This window comes from Sphaeroforma arctica, assembly GCF_001186125.1.
Source record: "Sphaeroforma arctica JP610 unplaced genomic scaffold supercont1.149, whole genome shotgun sequence".
Classification (NCBI taxonomy): Eukaryota; class Ichthyosporea; order Ichthyophonida; genus Sphaeroforma; species Sphaeroforma arctica.
In genome coordinates, this window is record NW_014040409.1 from 72,078 (window position 1) to 87,196 (window position 15,119).

At 39.2% G+C, this 15,119-nt stretch overlaps 5 protein-coding genes across 5 annotated transcripts in view; 3 read left to right on the forward strand and 2 right to left on the reverse strand.

Moving 5' to 3' along the window:
* The window catches only part of SARC_03064 (hypothetical protein), a gene marked incomplete at both ends in the record, with an annotated part of 6,381 nt that extends 5,183 nt beyond the window's left edge, over positions 1-1,198 (reverse strand). The window contains one exon of the mRNA XM_014303150.1: positions 1,078-1,198. Within this exon, the coding sequence (XP_014158625.1) occupies positions 1,078-1,198 (121 nt within the window). The remainder of the gene's footprint in view (positions 1-1,077) is intronic.
* Positions 1,199-1,635: 437 nt separating this feature from the next.
* SARC_03065 (hypothetical protein) lies at positions 1,636-4,934 on the forward strand. The gene is made up of 5 exons (XM_014303151.1): positions 1,636-1,887; positions 2,446-2,488; positions 3,294-3,501; positions 3,683-4,041; positions 4,270-4,934. The coding sequence occupies exons 3-5, from the start codon at positions 3,309-3,311 to the stop codon at positions 4,393-4,395; spliced, it is 678 nt and encodes a 225-aa protein (XP_014158626.1). The 5' UTR covers positions 1,636-1,887; positions 2,446-2,488; positions 3,294-3,308; the 3' UTR covers positions 4,396-4,934.
* A 30-nt stretch (positions 4,935-4,964) lies between these two features.
* On the reverse strand, positions 4,965-10,211 carry SARC_03066 (hypothetical protein). The gene is made up of 10 exons (XM_014303152.1): positions 9,932-10,211; positions 9,359-9,530; positions 8,958-9,145; positions 8,474-8,585; positions 8,194-8,267; positions 7,808-7,942; positions 7,486-7,620; positions 7,163-7,305; positions 6,640-6,851; positions 4,965-6,247 (listed from the first exon to the last, which is right to left on the reverse strand). The coding sequence occupies exons 1-10, from the start codon at positions 10,091-10,093 to the stop codon at positions 6,099-6,101; spliced, it is 1,482 nt and encodes a 493-aa protein (XP_014158627.1). The 5' UTR covers positions 10,094-10,211; the 3' UTR covers positions 4,965-6,098.
* Positions 10,212-10,616: 405 nt separating this feature from the next.
* Positions 10,617-13,684, forward strand: SARC_03067 (ribosome biogenesis protein N). Its single transcript, XM_014303153.1, has 5 exons — positions 10,617-10,660; positions 10,826-10,887; positions 12,312-12,609; positions 12,840-13,133; positions 13,245-13,684. Exons 1-5 carry the CDS (start codon positions 10,652-10,654, stop codon positions 13,362-13,364), a joined length of 783 nt encoding a protein of 260 aa, XP_014158628.1. The 5' UTR covers positions 10,617-10,651; the 3' UTR covers positions 13,365-13,684.
* An 864-nt stretch (positions 13,685-14,548) lies between these two features.
* Positions 14,549-15,119, forward strand: part of SARC_03068 (hypothetical protein) — a 5,654-nt gene continuing 5,083 nt past the window's right edge. Inside the window, exon 1 of the mRNA XM_014303154.1 lies at positions 14,549-14,839. Within this exon, the coding sequence (XP_014158629.1) occupies positions 14,621-14,839 (219 nt within the window). The 5' untranslated portion in view covers positions 14,549-14,620. The remainder of the gene's footprint in view (positions 14,840-15,119) is intronic.

A 15,119-nucleotide genomic window follows, 5' to 3' on the forward strand; every position in this document is an offset into this window, starting at 1 on the left:
TATATATATGTAAATGTGTGTTTGTATATATATATATATATATATAGATATATATATATATACATAATATATATATATATATATATATATATATATACATATATATATATACACACACACACACACACATATATATATATATATACATTTATATAAGTATATACATATATATATATATATATATATACATACAATCATACATGTATATATATAAATATATAAATATATATATATATACATATGTGTATATGTAGTATATATATATATATATATACATATACATATATATATATATATATATATATATATATATATATATATATATATATACATATATATGTATATATACAAATATATAAATACACATCCATCTATCTACCTATCCATCAATCCATCCATCCATCCATCCATCCATCCATCCATCTATCTAATATCTATCTATCCACCCATCCATCCATCCATCTATCCATCTATAGATCTATCTATATATCCATCTATATTATATATATACTTACATACATACATACATATATACATACATACATGCATACATGCATACATACATACACACACACACACACACACATATATATATATATACATATATAAATATATAAAATAGTATAACTGGTCAGTTTTTGCATAAAATGAGGGAAGAATAAATAACCTTTCCTGCCTTGACAACATGAAAGTATGCCTGCCACAAGGCGAAAGTGAGATAAAAAAGATCGTTTGAAAGAACAATGTGATATCTGTCAGGTGGTAGACGAGATAGAACGGCAATCTTCATCGATTAGATGCATGTAAGGGATTACACCGGCTTGCGCGGTAATGCTTTTTAAAGCTCTGATAGGCGTGCCGATAATCGCTAAACGTGGAGCTATAAAGTAATTCTTAATATACGATATATAGATATGCGTGCACATAGTAAAGCGCCATAACCTCTGCAGAGAATATTCGGAGGCGGGCCGACATGGGCTTAAATAAGCTTGGTTTTGTATACAGTACATATCCTCCCCATCACAGATAAGCCATATTACATCATGGGAAACATAGCTAAGATACACTCGAACATACGTGCAAGAGCAGCTCTCGCCCTGGCATCGTCCCATTCCTTTTGTTTGGCAGCAGCCCTTTCCTCAGCGTTGTCCGTGAAAACATCCTGAACAATTTCCCCTGATGCTACGAATTTGCTCATGATATGTGCATATGATGTAGAGAAACAATCTGGATCGAGCGTTTCTCGATAAGTACATTATTGAACTTTGTATTTTTGAGCAGAAGGCTATGAGCTACATGTCGGCTTTACATCACATTCCGAATTATATTTATTTTATATTCCGACCAGTGGACACACCAAGTGACCAAGAAAGGACTTCTGATCAGGCTACATCAGTCCCCTCCAACTCCAGAGGAGGGACCGAGAGGCAGTCATCAGAGCCAGGGGCCGAGGGCTGCAGAACAGTCCAAAAGTACGAAGAGTCCAGATCCAGGGGAATTCATACTCATGACTACACACTCATTCAAGATCCAGGACCAGGGTTTTTGGGGTTTAGGGTTTTTTAATCATCAATGTTTTGATGATGTGTATTTAATGAAACGTCTGTGTTATCTGCAGCTCATTGACCTGAATACCTCTAAAACAAAATACTTCATTTGTATGAAGTTGTGGCTTGGGAAGATCGCCATATCTATATCCTCCACCACGAGACCTCTAGAACATGCCCACCTTGCAGTTCGAATCTGTCTTTTCGGTCGCACCCTCAAAGTCCATCCCTCTAAGAGTGTTCTGTACGTTTCCTTAAGATACGCGAGTACCTGATCAGTATCCTCCTTTCAACTAGGGCTCGAGAGATCACCGGTTATTAACTGCCAGCTTTCAAATCAGTAAGTCACCCACTGTATGTACCTTTGTAGTGCTACACCCACGCTTAGCAGCTACACTCCGTTCTCTATCTGTGTGCGTAAAGCTTAATGCCTATTACTCAAGCCATAAATATGGGTAGTACAACTAAGAGTACATGTATTTTCTGCACTGCTTATTTTGGTAGACGTGCATCCATCGGTCACTAATAGGAGCTTCACATACGCTGAGTTGTGTTTCAGAATGAAAGCGCGCGGTTATAAACGGATCATTAATGACGTATACCAGGTATATTTGCCAAACAAGTCCACCGTGTGTTGTGTAATTGTTTCAATGTGTTGTTTTGTCTGCGTGGTTTTCCACGGATTTGACAAAAATACCTTAAAGAGTCATTTGTATGAGGTCGTGGCTTAGGAAATCTCCATATCTATATTTTAACCACCAAGAGACCTCAGAAAGTGCCCACCTTGCAATTCGAATCTGTCCTTTCGGTCGCACCCTCAAAGACCATCCCTCTAAGAGTGTTCTGTACGTTTCCTTAAGATACGCGAGTACCTGATCAGTATCCTCCTTTCAACTAGGGCTCGAGAGATCACCTGTTATAAACAGCCAGCTTAAAAATCAGTAAGTCACCCACTGTATGTACCTGTGTAGTGCTACGCCACGCCTAGCAGCTACACTCCGTTATATATCTGTGTGTGTATGGCTTATTTTCTTTTACTCAAGCCTTAAATATAGGTAGTACAACTAGAGTATGTGTATTTTTTGTACGAAATTTGATAGGCGTGCATCCATCGGTCACTTGAGTTGTTAGAGTATTAAGAGCTTCACATACGCTGAGTTATGTTTCAGAATGAAAGCGCGCGGTTATAAACGGATCATTAATGACGTATACCAGGTATATTTGCCAAACAAGTCCACCGTGTGTTGTGTAATTGTTTCAATGTGTTGTTTTGTCCGAGTGGTTGGCTATTCGCCTTACTTTTCCACAGATTTGCTAAATTACACCACTAAAATACTTATTGAAGGACTCCAAATGTCAGGCATGTGTTATCAATAGACAATGGGAAAGCAAAAGAACATAAACATACACTCTGTGAACGCTATTCGCACTTTGATCTATAACCCAATTTAATGCATCCAATATCAGGTATGTATCATCAATGGACAAAAGAAAAGCCAAAGAACATGAACATACACTCAGTGGACGCTATTCGCACTTTGATCTATAAACTATTTCTAAGATAGAGTTCTGGTCAAACTATTTCTCTTGGACGTGATGTCACTGTGCCTGTGAATATTAGATTATCAGAATTAATATATTAAAGCCCTCATAGGTTATGTGGTAGGTACTCCCGTCAATTTTGAAGCATCGATCATGAACAAAGTGAAGCGGAGCTAACCTATCATGCCGGCTTATTTAAAACAGACGGGCACAAAGAATATGGGGAAACAACATATTCCAAAGCCTGTAGAGAGGGAGGGAGATGATGCTCAGATTGTAATTGAACCGGGTTCAAACACTTCATTAAATAGTGAAAGACGTGCGAGTTACAACCTACCCAACGATGCGACGAGAAATCCTGTGGTTAAGCTTCTCAAAAGAGGGAAAAAGGAAACACCGTGTGATGACCAAGGTAACTGGTTCTTGAATGTCACATAGGGTTGTTTACGCACACTCAAGTGTTCTTTTTGTCATTGATGACATAGTGATCTATTTGTAGCAAAATCACGTATCTGGTTAAGTAACCCAAGGCCAGCAATTAAGTTAGAAGCACATTCCAAAGCTGAAAAAGATATTTTTCATCTCCCCGGTAGGAATCCCATTGCATTTGGATGCCGAAGGTAGACGCCGTCTTATAATTGTGAGGAAATGGGCAAAGTACTTAGATACAGCCATACGCATACCAGGGCTGGGCTGGGAATTCGGGATCGATCCTATTGTCGGCCTAATTCCAGGGTTTGGTGATTTGGTGGGTGCAGGTTTGGGGTCTACTGTTATAGCATTGGCTGCGAAATGGAGACTACCTAAAAGGGCTCTGGTGCGCATGACTATCAATCAGGGAATCGATTTCTTCGTCGGGATCATACCGTTCTTTGGAGATATATTCGACTTTGTCTTCAAGGCCAACAAGATGAATTTGTATATTATCGAGTGTTACATCGTTGATGAAAAGGTATATACGTGTGCCACGTGATTTATTGTGTACTTTTTGTTTATTGCATGTACCGTGTGGGTGCGTATTGAACTTCATATCCTTCAGTCAATTGATAAGTACGTCGTCCCGATTTCTTTCAAATGTCAGACATCAATTTTGCTTGATATTTGTAGTGTTCTATATTCTTGAATTCCTTCGTTTCGCCGTCTATTTCGTCATGAAGTTTCATTTTATACTTTTGCACAGAGAGCTCGAAGCGCTGACGGGAAATTCTATTGCTGCCTGCTTACCACCATGATATCGATGTGGATAATTTTCTTCGCTATCATCGGCTTGATCATCTGGGGGATTATCGCATTGGTCAATAGTTAGCACGTTGCTACCAGATGACAACCGTGTACTTCAAAGTATACTATACCATACTACTGGGTCACCATCGTACATCGAGGAGTCTACAATAATGGAACATTCCTCTATAGTTTCAGTTACAGGGATATCATCAGTCAGGTATATTAATCAAGGCTGATTTGGTTGGAGCACAGCCACTCCTGAATCCAATTGTAAAAAAATAGCCTAGACCAGCTATTAGTCTGCATATATTTATGTCTGTCAGTATTCGACAGCGGCAATGGTTGATACACAACAAGGATCTGCGCACATCATCAACTATTGGGTGATAGCGTACCAATTTAAGAGTCCTAAATAATATTAAAACATTACCATTAAAATACATTAAACAACATTCTTCAAGTTGTTAATGGCGGCGTATTGACGATCACTTGCCTTCCGTATCTCAGGTTTCGAACCTCGCTGGCAAAAGATGTCTCTGTTTACACGCGTATATTGTTCGCTCTCTATGGTCATCACAAAAATAAATGACGTTATTAATTTCACGGCGAATACTGTAGAACATCACGCCTTGTTTTTGAATATGTCAGTTGGTGAAGTTTATTGAATCTAAATCGCGCTCTGGTTTGGCACTCAGACTCAGAGGAATTGTCACGATGATATGAGATCGCAAATGAAAGCCATATTATTTGAGTATTTCCGCCCAGCCAACTAATAAGTACTGCACTGTGTACTGATTGAAATCTTACTCTCCCTACGCACGTCAGGTGGGGTAATTTCATTCTCAGTTGGCGCTGTTAAGCATGAAATCCTACCAACAGACACACTCCGCCCAGCAGGACTCAATGATTCACGTACAAAGCCAACTACGTTTTGCGCATCACTGCAACAGTTCAAAGCATCCGTACACGTTCTGGCACACTGCCATTATTTTATTTATGCCAGGTTGCTTCACCACCTCCTTGTCACCATGCAGCCATCGCTTGTGCCATCGGCAAGAGTGATCTGATAGAATACCAATTGATCTCTCCAAGAAGAGGCGGCGTTGGCTGTTCTACTAAACAAATAATGAGCGCAGCTACAACAGACTAGCAGGGTGTGCGATGGGCAAGATGTTCTGAAACGCTAGCCCAACTGGCCACCAGAGGGGCAGAAAAGGTAAAATTGCGAAAGAGTAGGTTTAGTCATTTCACACAGACACAGGACGCTAACGACTTCTTGTATTGACCACTGGACTGCTGGCGCGTCGCTGAACGGTACAAGAAGACTTGTACTTCAAACATGCGGAATACAACAATCGTTGTTAATAAGTGAATCTAGCCACCACCTGATGTACTGACATTCTGATTTCCATCCATTTCCATAACACTACTCATTTCTAGGTGGCTTTCAGAGGAAAGTTACGGTTGCGACAAATAAATATACAATCAAGGTTGTGATATATGATTCCTGCTTAAAACAGGTGGCAGGTAGCCCACACCTTATTTTATTTTGTCAGCAGCGTTGTCAGTGCGGTTCATTGATAGCGAATTGAAACTTGCGACTTTTATAGCAAGAGCAGCTGGAACATCTGCCTGCATACGAGCAAACTTCACAGCCATCTGCAGCTTATAATCTATGAAGATGACTGTTGCTGTTTTAGCCTACCCCTCGTCCGAGTGTGAAGAAATAGCACCAACAGTACTCAAAAGGAACAGTTTTTTATACGTGGTGTAATGTGATGTTGTTCACTTGTCCATGGGGATGTACACACTCTTGGTCTGTGTATATGAATCGATGGCGGACTCTCCCAAATCGCGACCAATACCACTCATTTTGTATCCGCCAAATTCGGAGTGGGCATCGAAAACATTGTAGCAGTTCACCCACACGGTACCTGGTGTTCAAACAATGGAAGAAGTGGAAGTGAATACGTGAAATATATGAATGTATGCGAATGATGTATTTCTTGCATGCTTGTTGATGCTGACATCTTGAAAGGCTAAATAGAGTGAGTGTAATTATGCGTGAACGGGTTCTGAATGTGCGTGAATACACTGAAGTAATGACTTTTGTATATTATAAAATATTTTCTGATATCTATCCAAATGTACCATATGGAATACCCAATGCAATTCGTATATGAAGATCTGTGACGGATGTATTGGCACTATATGCACAATTCACTTACCCATACATACACATTTACCTACATCATTACCTGCACACAAACATCAAAATGAATATATGCGCAGACATATATCACCACACACACGATCGCACACATACCTGCCCGGAGACCGGTAGCCAACTTCAGAGCTCTTCCCACATCGCGGGTACACACACCGGCTGCCAAGCCGTAGATGGTATCATTCGCACGGTCCAGTATTTCGTCGTAGTCGTGGAACTTCAACACGGACATCACTGGTCCGAAAATCTCTTCGCGAGCAATCGTCATGTCATCTGTGACATCAGAGAAGATAGTCTGCGGTACAAAGTAGCTGTTGGGAGAGGGGGAAGGAAGGGGTATTAGATTTAGGCGAATTCATTATCTCTAAGAGGCCGTCACTCGCAGTTGCTGAGCCATATGACCCCATATAACCATCAAAACACGGCCTATCCAGTTGAGTGCTTGCTGATGCAAACCGGACAGTCATTTTCCGGGATATACCACCGCCAACTGCGCATTGACTTGTTGATGTGCTTGATTCGAAACTGGATAGGGTGGGCTACATCCACATCTTCGGGCTAATCAGAATGTAGGAACATACAGAGACACACATCACATCAGGTCACGCTAAACGTATCATACCCTTTCTTCCCCAGAGCTTCCCCTCCCACGACCACTTTCGCGCCTTGTTTCTTTCCCGCCTCGATGTAATCGTTCACCTTCTTGAATTGAATGTCGTCTACGATAGGCCCCTGGGTGCTCTCCTCTGAAAACTGACCGCCGAGCTGATAAAATCAACGTACAACAGGACATGCTTGGTTAGCATGAGTGCGGGACATTAGTATCGGGCTATACAAACCCATTTGCCACTAGAATATCAGAGAGAACAAAGGCTGCCCAGCTCACAAAACCTACACGCCAACGGGCCAAGATTTACTGCACGACATCATGAAGCTTCTACACACTTTGACGTCCTTGGCAAGCGCCGCTGCTTTCTCCAGAAACTGGTCGTGTACGGCGGCGTGTACGTACACACGGGAAGATGCACAGCAACACTGTCCATTATTCAAAAACAGTCCGGTGTGTGCTGCTTGCACGGCCTGTTTCGGCCCAAAATGAGGAAGGAGGTGGGACAGGTGTGAGAAACTGTCAGCAACGCGTACCGGCTATGCCTACGCATGGGCCGATCGAAACATGCAGTACACAACAACAAATGATAAGATTAGGAAAAACCCACGAGTAAAAACGACCGCGTCTTCACACTGAATAGGACTCAACGTATCATACCTGATAGAGATCGGCATCGTCGCAAATAATAAGGGGCGACTTGCCACCAAGCTCTAGGGTCACGGCCTTCAAATTTGACTCAGAGCTGTACTGCTGGATTTTCTTTCCGGTCAGGGTGGAACCGGTGAAAGAGATCTAGGGGTAAGGCATGAAGGTAGGTAAGTGAAGGCTACATATTGAAACAAATGATATGCATCATATATCGAACTAATAGCTATTACGTGCTGTTCTACAGGTCAACTAAAACCCGCGACCAAATAGGCATCAGCGCACAGGTGTCGAACGAACGCATGCATATATTTACAGCCCCGTGTGGGCGGATAGAAGCCCGCATCAAGTATATTGGTTTCAGCATGGGACAATACGAAGATATTTTCACCCCTTACCTTGTCGATCTTCATGTGAAGAGCGATGCGCTTTCCTGTAGTAGGACCAAAGCCACTGAGGACGTTCAACACACCTTGAAATTAATGATAGCGTGGGGTGTGAAGTGGTTACAAAAACTGATATAAACAGTGTTAGCAATATTTACAGCCCATCTATTCGTAATTCTCGAAAATAAAACGGAAATAGTCCATGATTCAAAAGAAGGAGAATGACAGGCACTCTGTGGGTACACCTATACGTAGTCCACCCATACAATCAACACTCCAATTCCTTTTTTACCTGGCGGGAAACCGGCCTCGACAGTGAGCTTGGCGATGTGAAGTGCAGATAGTGGAGTTTTCTCGGAGGACTTCAGAACAATTGTGCACCCAGCGGCTAATGCAGGTCCACACTGTGAAAGAACGTGTTGATCATTTAAAATAATGCTTTGCAACACACATTTTTTTTATGTAATGTTTGGATAGATATTAAGAAGAATGGTTGGTGTATATAAGAATATTCTTATCGCCGTGTCGCCATAACTAATAAACGTTTGACATCCATAAGTCATTAGCACAGTTCTTGATTCAGGTTTGAATGCATCTGACTACATTGATGCCAGAAAGCTGGAGACCTCCGACGGACCCTGATAGCAGACAGCACAAACAAAGTACAGTCTGATACGCCTCGTTGTCATCATGAGAGGCAACGTTCCCATTAAAAACATGCACACACGCACGGATCAATCATTCTAGTTGTTACGCACATACAGCACAGCTCGTACCTTCCAAGCCATCATGAGAGCGGGGAAGTTCCAAGGAACGATCGCACCCACGACGCCGATAGGTTCTTTAATTTGCATGTTGAACATATTGGGCACGTTTACTTTGGAGATGCGTCCGCTGCCCTTGTCACACATAGATGCGTAGTAACGGAATACTTCCTGGACGAGGTGAATGTCCACGGAAGTACCTGGACAGGCCAAACATGCAGAATATATTTTAATATGTTAGGGTTGGTAAAGTCAAATCAGCTGCGCATGAAAGGGAAATCGTAGAGATAGGATTGCTAGACATAAGTTACAATTTGCCATACAAACCCCACTCTAATATTGTCTACATAGGAAAGGATAGAAGCTCACTGGTCCAAAACTACATCCCGGCTAATAGATAACAACAGACTCACCATATGCATTTCCGTGAGCTGCCACTGGTTTGCCATTGTCCAAAGCTTCAAGTTCAGCCAAGTAAGAAGTATCTCTTACGATCAAGTCGGCGAGTTTAATCATCAAATCCCGGCGCGCGTGGGGTAGCATGTCACGCCACTCTGAGCCACGGGCAAATGCATTATTGGCCGCCTGTATATATGTTAATTTATCTTAAATGCATGTCTTTGATAAAACATATATAGATATAGATTATACTATATATATATATATATATACACACACACACACACATATATATATATATATATATACACACACACACACATATATATATATATATATATATATATATTTGTATATTTGTATATATATATATAATATATAAATATATATATATATATATATATATATATGTATATATATATATATATATATATATATATGTGTATATATATATATATATATATGTATATATATATATATATATATATATATAAGCAGCAGCAATACAATCACAAGCTTCACTGTCGAACCATATTTGGCACGGACGTGGGTCGATACATAATCTATACATAGCACAAAAAGCGCACCTCTACGGCCGTGTCAACATGCTCGTCATTGGCCTCGTGCACGGATGTGATAACTTCCTCAGTCGCAGGGTCAATTGTATCAAATTTCTTATCGCTCTCGACAAACTTGCCGTTGATAAACAGGCGGGTTTCGATAGCGTTCTTGTCCACGGCACACGTCATGATGATGGTAGTTGAGTTTAAATATACTTTGTTTTAATACAATGTAATTGCTGTATAAACAGACAGGCTACTTCTTTATATACAAATCATTTCTAAAACATCTTTGAGACATAAAAACTTTTACTAAATATTTTTGTTCGACGTTGCGCATTTGTACGGGATTTTGTATCTTTCATTTGAGCGCTATGGGAATTTGAAAATAGTATCCGCAGTCCGTTATCCGCCGCACGTATACGCAGATTTCTATTGGTGTAAGGCTGTGCAGCTTTTCAATGGGACTTTTTTTGAGTATTTTCATTGTTTTGATGTTTTTTTTTCAGAAGAAGGGCACTGTACCTTTTTTTATAGGGTTTTTAGAGTTTCGGTTTTGAACTTTTTGCTCTTTTCTATAAATACATTTTTGTGGAAAAATATTTCCTGGAGGGGCTGGAAAAAAAAGTGGTGAGCAAAGGTAAAACACATGTCACTCGTCATTCAAAAATAATCTGATAAGTAAGCCACACATGCAGAAATAAAAAGTAGACAACTGTATGCGAAGTATTAGCAAATCTATTTAGCATGCCTCAGGTGCGTAGTAGTAAAACCTTGCGTCAATGCCTTTTTTTAGTGTTGCGTTGGTCGTTGTTCTATAACTATGTATGTCGTAGATGTCCAAATTGTGTGTGTATTGTGTTATCGTTTTCGAGCAGTATACGACCCACTGATCATTCTAATACTTATACGCCGATACAGAACGAATACATCGAGCTCGCGCAGAAGCGACACGGAAAACGATTGGATCATGACGAGAGAAAGTAAGTGAGCTTAATCTTCTATAATTGCATTGTTGTTGTTTCTACGTATAAGTTGGCGGTTAATTATATGATAGCCCTGAAAGCCGACTATTCAGGTATATTACCGGAACAACACCTTTTTTTTTTTGAGGTTTCATTGTTGGATATAGTTATTGTTGTATTGTGCAGTAAAATACATATATATATATATATATAATGTATACATGTATATAACATGTATATACATGTACAGGTATATGTATATTTAACGTATCTTTATCTTAACGCTTTAATGTATATTTATATATATATATGTATATATATATATATAATTTACGCTTACGTATACGTAGAAAAAACGCACACATTTACAAGCGCGCACGCATATATATATGTATATATATGTATATATATATACGTTTGTGTGTGTTAATATATATATATGTACATAAATATATGTATATATACTTACAAGTATATATATATATATATATATATATACTTACAAGTATGTATATATATATATATATATATATATATATATATACTTACAAGTATGTATATATATATATATATATAAATATACTTACAAGTATATATATATATATATATAGAGTGAAACGCACACACACAGACATATATATATTTATATAGTGTGTCTGTATGAATGAATATATATATATATATATATAGATTTATATATATGTATGTATGTATGTATGTATATATATGTATTTATGTATAAATATATATTTATATATATATATATATATATATATCTATCTTTACAAATATACTTATGCACGTACGTATGTATGTATATGAATATATATACATATACGTGAATATATATATATTTGTTTGTTAGTGTGTATGTAAGTGTACAAGTGAAGTTCAAGAATAATAAGTATATATCCTTATACTTCTTACACATACACTCACATATATATACATGTGTGAATGTGTATATCTGTTAATATGTAATTGTTTACACATAAAAGTATATATTAAAAACTTTTACTGTGTAGTTTGGATATACATGCTTGTGTATATTTATTTGATTTCCTTTTTTCCTATTGTTACATTAATTTGTATATATATGTGTATACCTATATAATTTCCTATATGTTTGTTTATAAACATGTACGTGTAATCGTACATATATTCATGCATACATATTTCTAAACTGTTTACACTGTATATTCGTAAATATCTCGTGCTGAGCTGATCGATTTTTCCTGGAAGTCTTTGTTGTAAGCTTGGTCGTCTTTGTATCTTTGTGTCGTGTAGGCAAGTATCTTATGTGGATTATGGTACTATTATCACGATTATGCTCTCTTATGGATTGTTCTGAATGATGCATACGTTAAAATTGCCCTTCAGTACACCCTTTCGGGTATATATTCAGAGAGCTCATTTTTGATACTGCTTCTCTTTGTTGATAGGCGTAAACGTGAGGCTCGTGCTGTCCACGACTCCTCTGCTAAAGCTCAGAAATTGTTTGGTTTGAAGGCTAAGTTATACAACAAGAAGCGTCATAATGAAAAGGTGCAAATGAAGAAAACATTAAAAATGCACGATGAAAGGACGAACAAGCACAAAGACGATGAAGCTGTTCCCGACGGTGCTGTGCCAGCTTATCTGATCGATCGAGAGGGTCAGTCTAGGGCGAAGGTTTTGAGTAATATGATAAAGCAGAAGAGAAAAGAGAAAGCCGGAAAATGGAATGTGCCAATTCCCAAGGTTAGTAACGGTTTGTGCCTGACAGCACAAGGGGGCATAAAGGTTATTCGACGCAGCATTGATTGTGTAGAGTCCACAATAACAACTTAATGCGGTTACTTTTAGTACCTGCGTATGTTGAATCGTGTGAATGACCGTTTCGGATATGTGTACCTCGAACCGACGACTTTCTCAACTTGGTGGAAGGAATCATCTGCTTAGTATATCTACTTGTATTGTATCTTGCATAGGTTGCGGCGGTTGCGGAGAATGAAGTCTTCAAGCAAATTTCGTCCGGCAAGCGTCAGAAGAAGGGTTGGAAGCGTTTAATTACCAAGGCCACCTTCGTTGGAGAAGGTTTCACACGAAAGCCCGCTAAATACGAAAGGTTCATTCGTCCTATGGCTATGCGTTACACAAAAGCGCATGTTACGCATCCCGAGCTTAAGGCTACATTTCATCTGCCTATTATTGGTGTAAAGAAGAATCCAAGTTCGCCTATGTACACGCAGCTTGGTGTCATGACCAAGGGAACAGTTATAGAGGTATGTATATTTTAACGGGCATTTGCTTTCTGCTTTCCTTCTCATGTTGGGTCTTTGTTTTACTTTTCGTTCGCTACCCTAACACAACAAATTCGGTTGACTCTTTCGCAGGTGAATGTCAGTGAGCTCGGTCTTGTTACGACGACCGGAAAGGTGGTTTGGGGTAAATATGCACAAATAAGCAATAACCCGGAGTTGGATGGTGTCATAAATGCCGTGCTCTTGGTCTAAATAATTGAATTTTGGAGGCGTGAAGTTCTGCTAACCCGGCATGTCGTCTGGACTTCTGACGTTCAACAAGTGTCTTAGAGAAATAATATATAAAATCGAAACTACTATATCCGCCATTGCCAATCTTTTGTGTACGATTATATCCCCCGCTGCATGTTTGCAGTTTGCCATCTTCCCGTGAATTACCGTCGGGGATAGTATTTTTTTGCCTCTGGTACACGAATAAGTCCAAATAGATTGCTGCATGAATTTGGATGATTTGCACTGAAGTATTTAAGTATTTATCGGCTTTTCTTCTTTCAACACCCGCCCCCGCCCCCCCCCCCCCCCCCAATCCGAAACATAAAGGCCCTCTGAAGTGAAACGCCTGATGTATTTTTATAGATGCATGATTGTATGTATGTCTAATTTAAAAGGCTATGTATGTATGTACTAAGTTATAAAATGTATTTCGTTGTCCTCCGCGGATTTATGTACATTCTCGTGGCAGTGGTGACCCGGCACCGCGGCCAGGCGGCGTGAGCTGAGCTCGGTATTTTTTTTTTGATTTTTCGTCGACAATATTCTGACTCTGTGGGCTGTGGGCTATGGCCTATGGACCTGCGGCCTGTGCCCTGTGCCCTGTGCCCTGTGCCCTGTGCCCTGTGCCCTATCCGGGCTGTGGCCCAAAATGAAAATACTGAGCAGTCCTGCAGTTAGCCGCCAAAATGTGCAACTGAACCAAGCAATATCCAATGAATCGCAAGATCCTTAAGCTTGATTCATTGGTCAATGGCTCATATCGAATATCCAAACTGGTTTTGTTTTGTATAGTTTTAAAAAAAACAATGAACACCACGGGTATGTATTATAGTGCGAAATTTTTTCCCCAAAATCCCATATTTTTTATTTTAAAAGTTAAATAAATCGCATCACAGGGTTTATGCGACCTACGACCTACGACCCACGCTATGGGAGAAAAACAAATTATTTCGAATACTATACGACCGGTTAGGAAAGTTTTGTATTAAAATTTGTACCGGATAAAATTTGTTGCCAGTTTTGGGGTCATCATGTGACAATCTTCATTCATCAAACACCAAATGACCAAACACCAATGACGTCATAGATATGGACAAAATGGCAAATGCAATACTTTACACTAAATACAAAACATAAAAATCAAGAGCTGTTGTATGTATTTATTTTTGTTTATCTGGCTCTGGTATTTTTTTACTAATATTAGTAGAATTATCATACAAACTTTTATAGGAACAATGAAACGGGGTGACGACTCTCAGACGCACCAGCCATCACGGAAGTGCATACTAGGATCCGAAATGACGCAGACCACACTAAAAAAAGATGCCTTGGCTGATCTAATTTCTCAATTACGCTTCGGAGTGGATGTCCGTGATCGTACTTACCACCTTAAAGCGTACAAGCAGGTCTTTGTTGGCAGTGATGCCGTTGATTTCATCGAAGTCACTGCTGGGGTAACTGATTTGATGACTTTGAACATTTCGCCGCTCAGCACATCCTTTGTACAATCCCATACACGCTATGTGAATACTCATAATACAACATAATGAAAATACTCGCAGGCACACAATATATATATATAAATATATATATGTGTGTGTGTGTATACGTACGTGCAATCGTACGTATGTATGTATACAAATAAACATATATATACATATAGAGGTACGTACGTACGTACATATGTACATACAAACATACATGCATGCATGCACACACACACACTTAAATATA

Excerpts from the sequence above, each read along its gene's own strand:
- SARC_03065 (XM_014303151.1), top strand. The coding sequence starts at position 3,309 with ATGGGGAAACAACATATTCCAAAGCCTGTAGAGAGGGAGGGAGATGAT. Across the intron at positions 3,502-3,682 it reads AACACCGTGTGATGACCAAG|GAATCCCATTGCATTTGGAT; the intron begins GTAACTGGTTCT and ends TCTCCCCGGTAG. Across the intron at positions 4,042-4,269 it reads GTTACATCGTTGATGAAAAG|AGAGCTCGAAGCGCTGACGG; the intron begins GTATATACGTGT and ends ACTTTTGCACAG.
- SARC_03066 (XM_014303152.1), bottom strand. The coding sequence starts at position 10,093 with ATGACGTGTGCCGTGGACAAGAACGCTATCGAAACCCGCCTGTTTATC. Across the intron at positions 9,146-9,358 it reads AGCTCACGGAAATGCATATG|GTACTTCCGTGGACATTCAC; the intron begins GTGAGTCTGTTG and ends TGGCCTGTCCAG. Across the intron at positions 7,621-7,807 it reads ACGATGCCGATCTCTATCAG|GCCGTGCAAGCAGCACACAC; the intron begins GTATGATACGTT and ends GGGCCGAAACAG.
- SARC_03067 (XM_014303153.1), top strand. Across the intron at positions 10,888-12,311 it reads TTGGATCATGACGAGAGAAA|GCGTAAACGTGAGGCTCGTG; the intron begins GTAAGTGAGCTT and ends CTTTGTTGATAG. Across the intron at positions 13,134-13,244 it reads CCAAGGGAACAGTTATAGAG|GTGAATGTCAGTGAGCTCGG; the intron begins GTATGTATATTT and ends ACTCTTTCGCAG.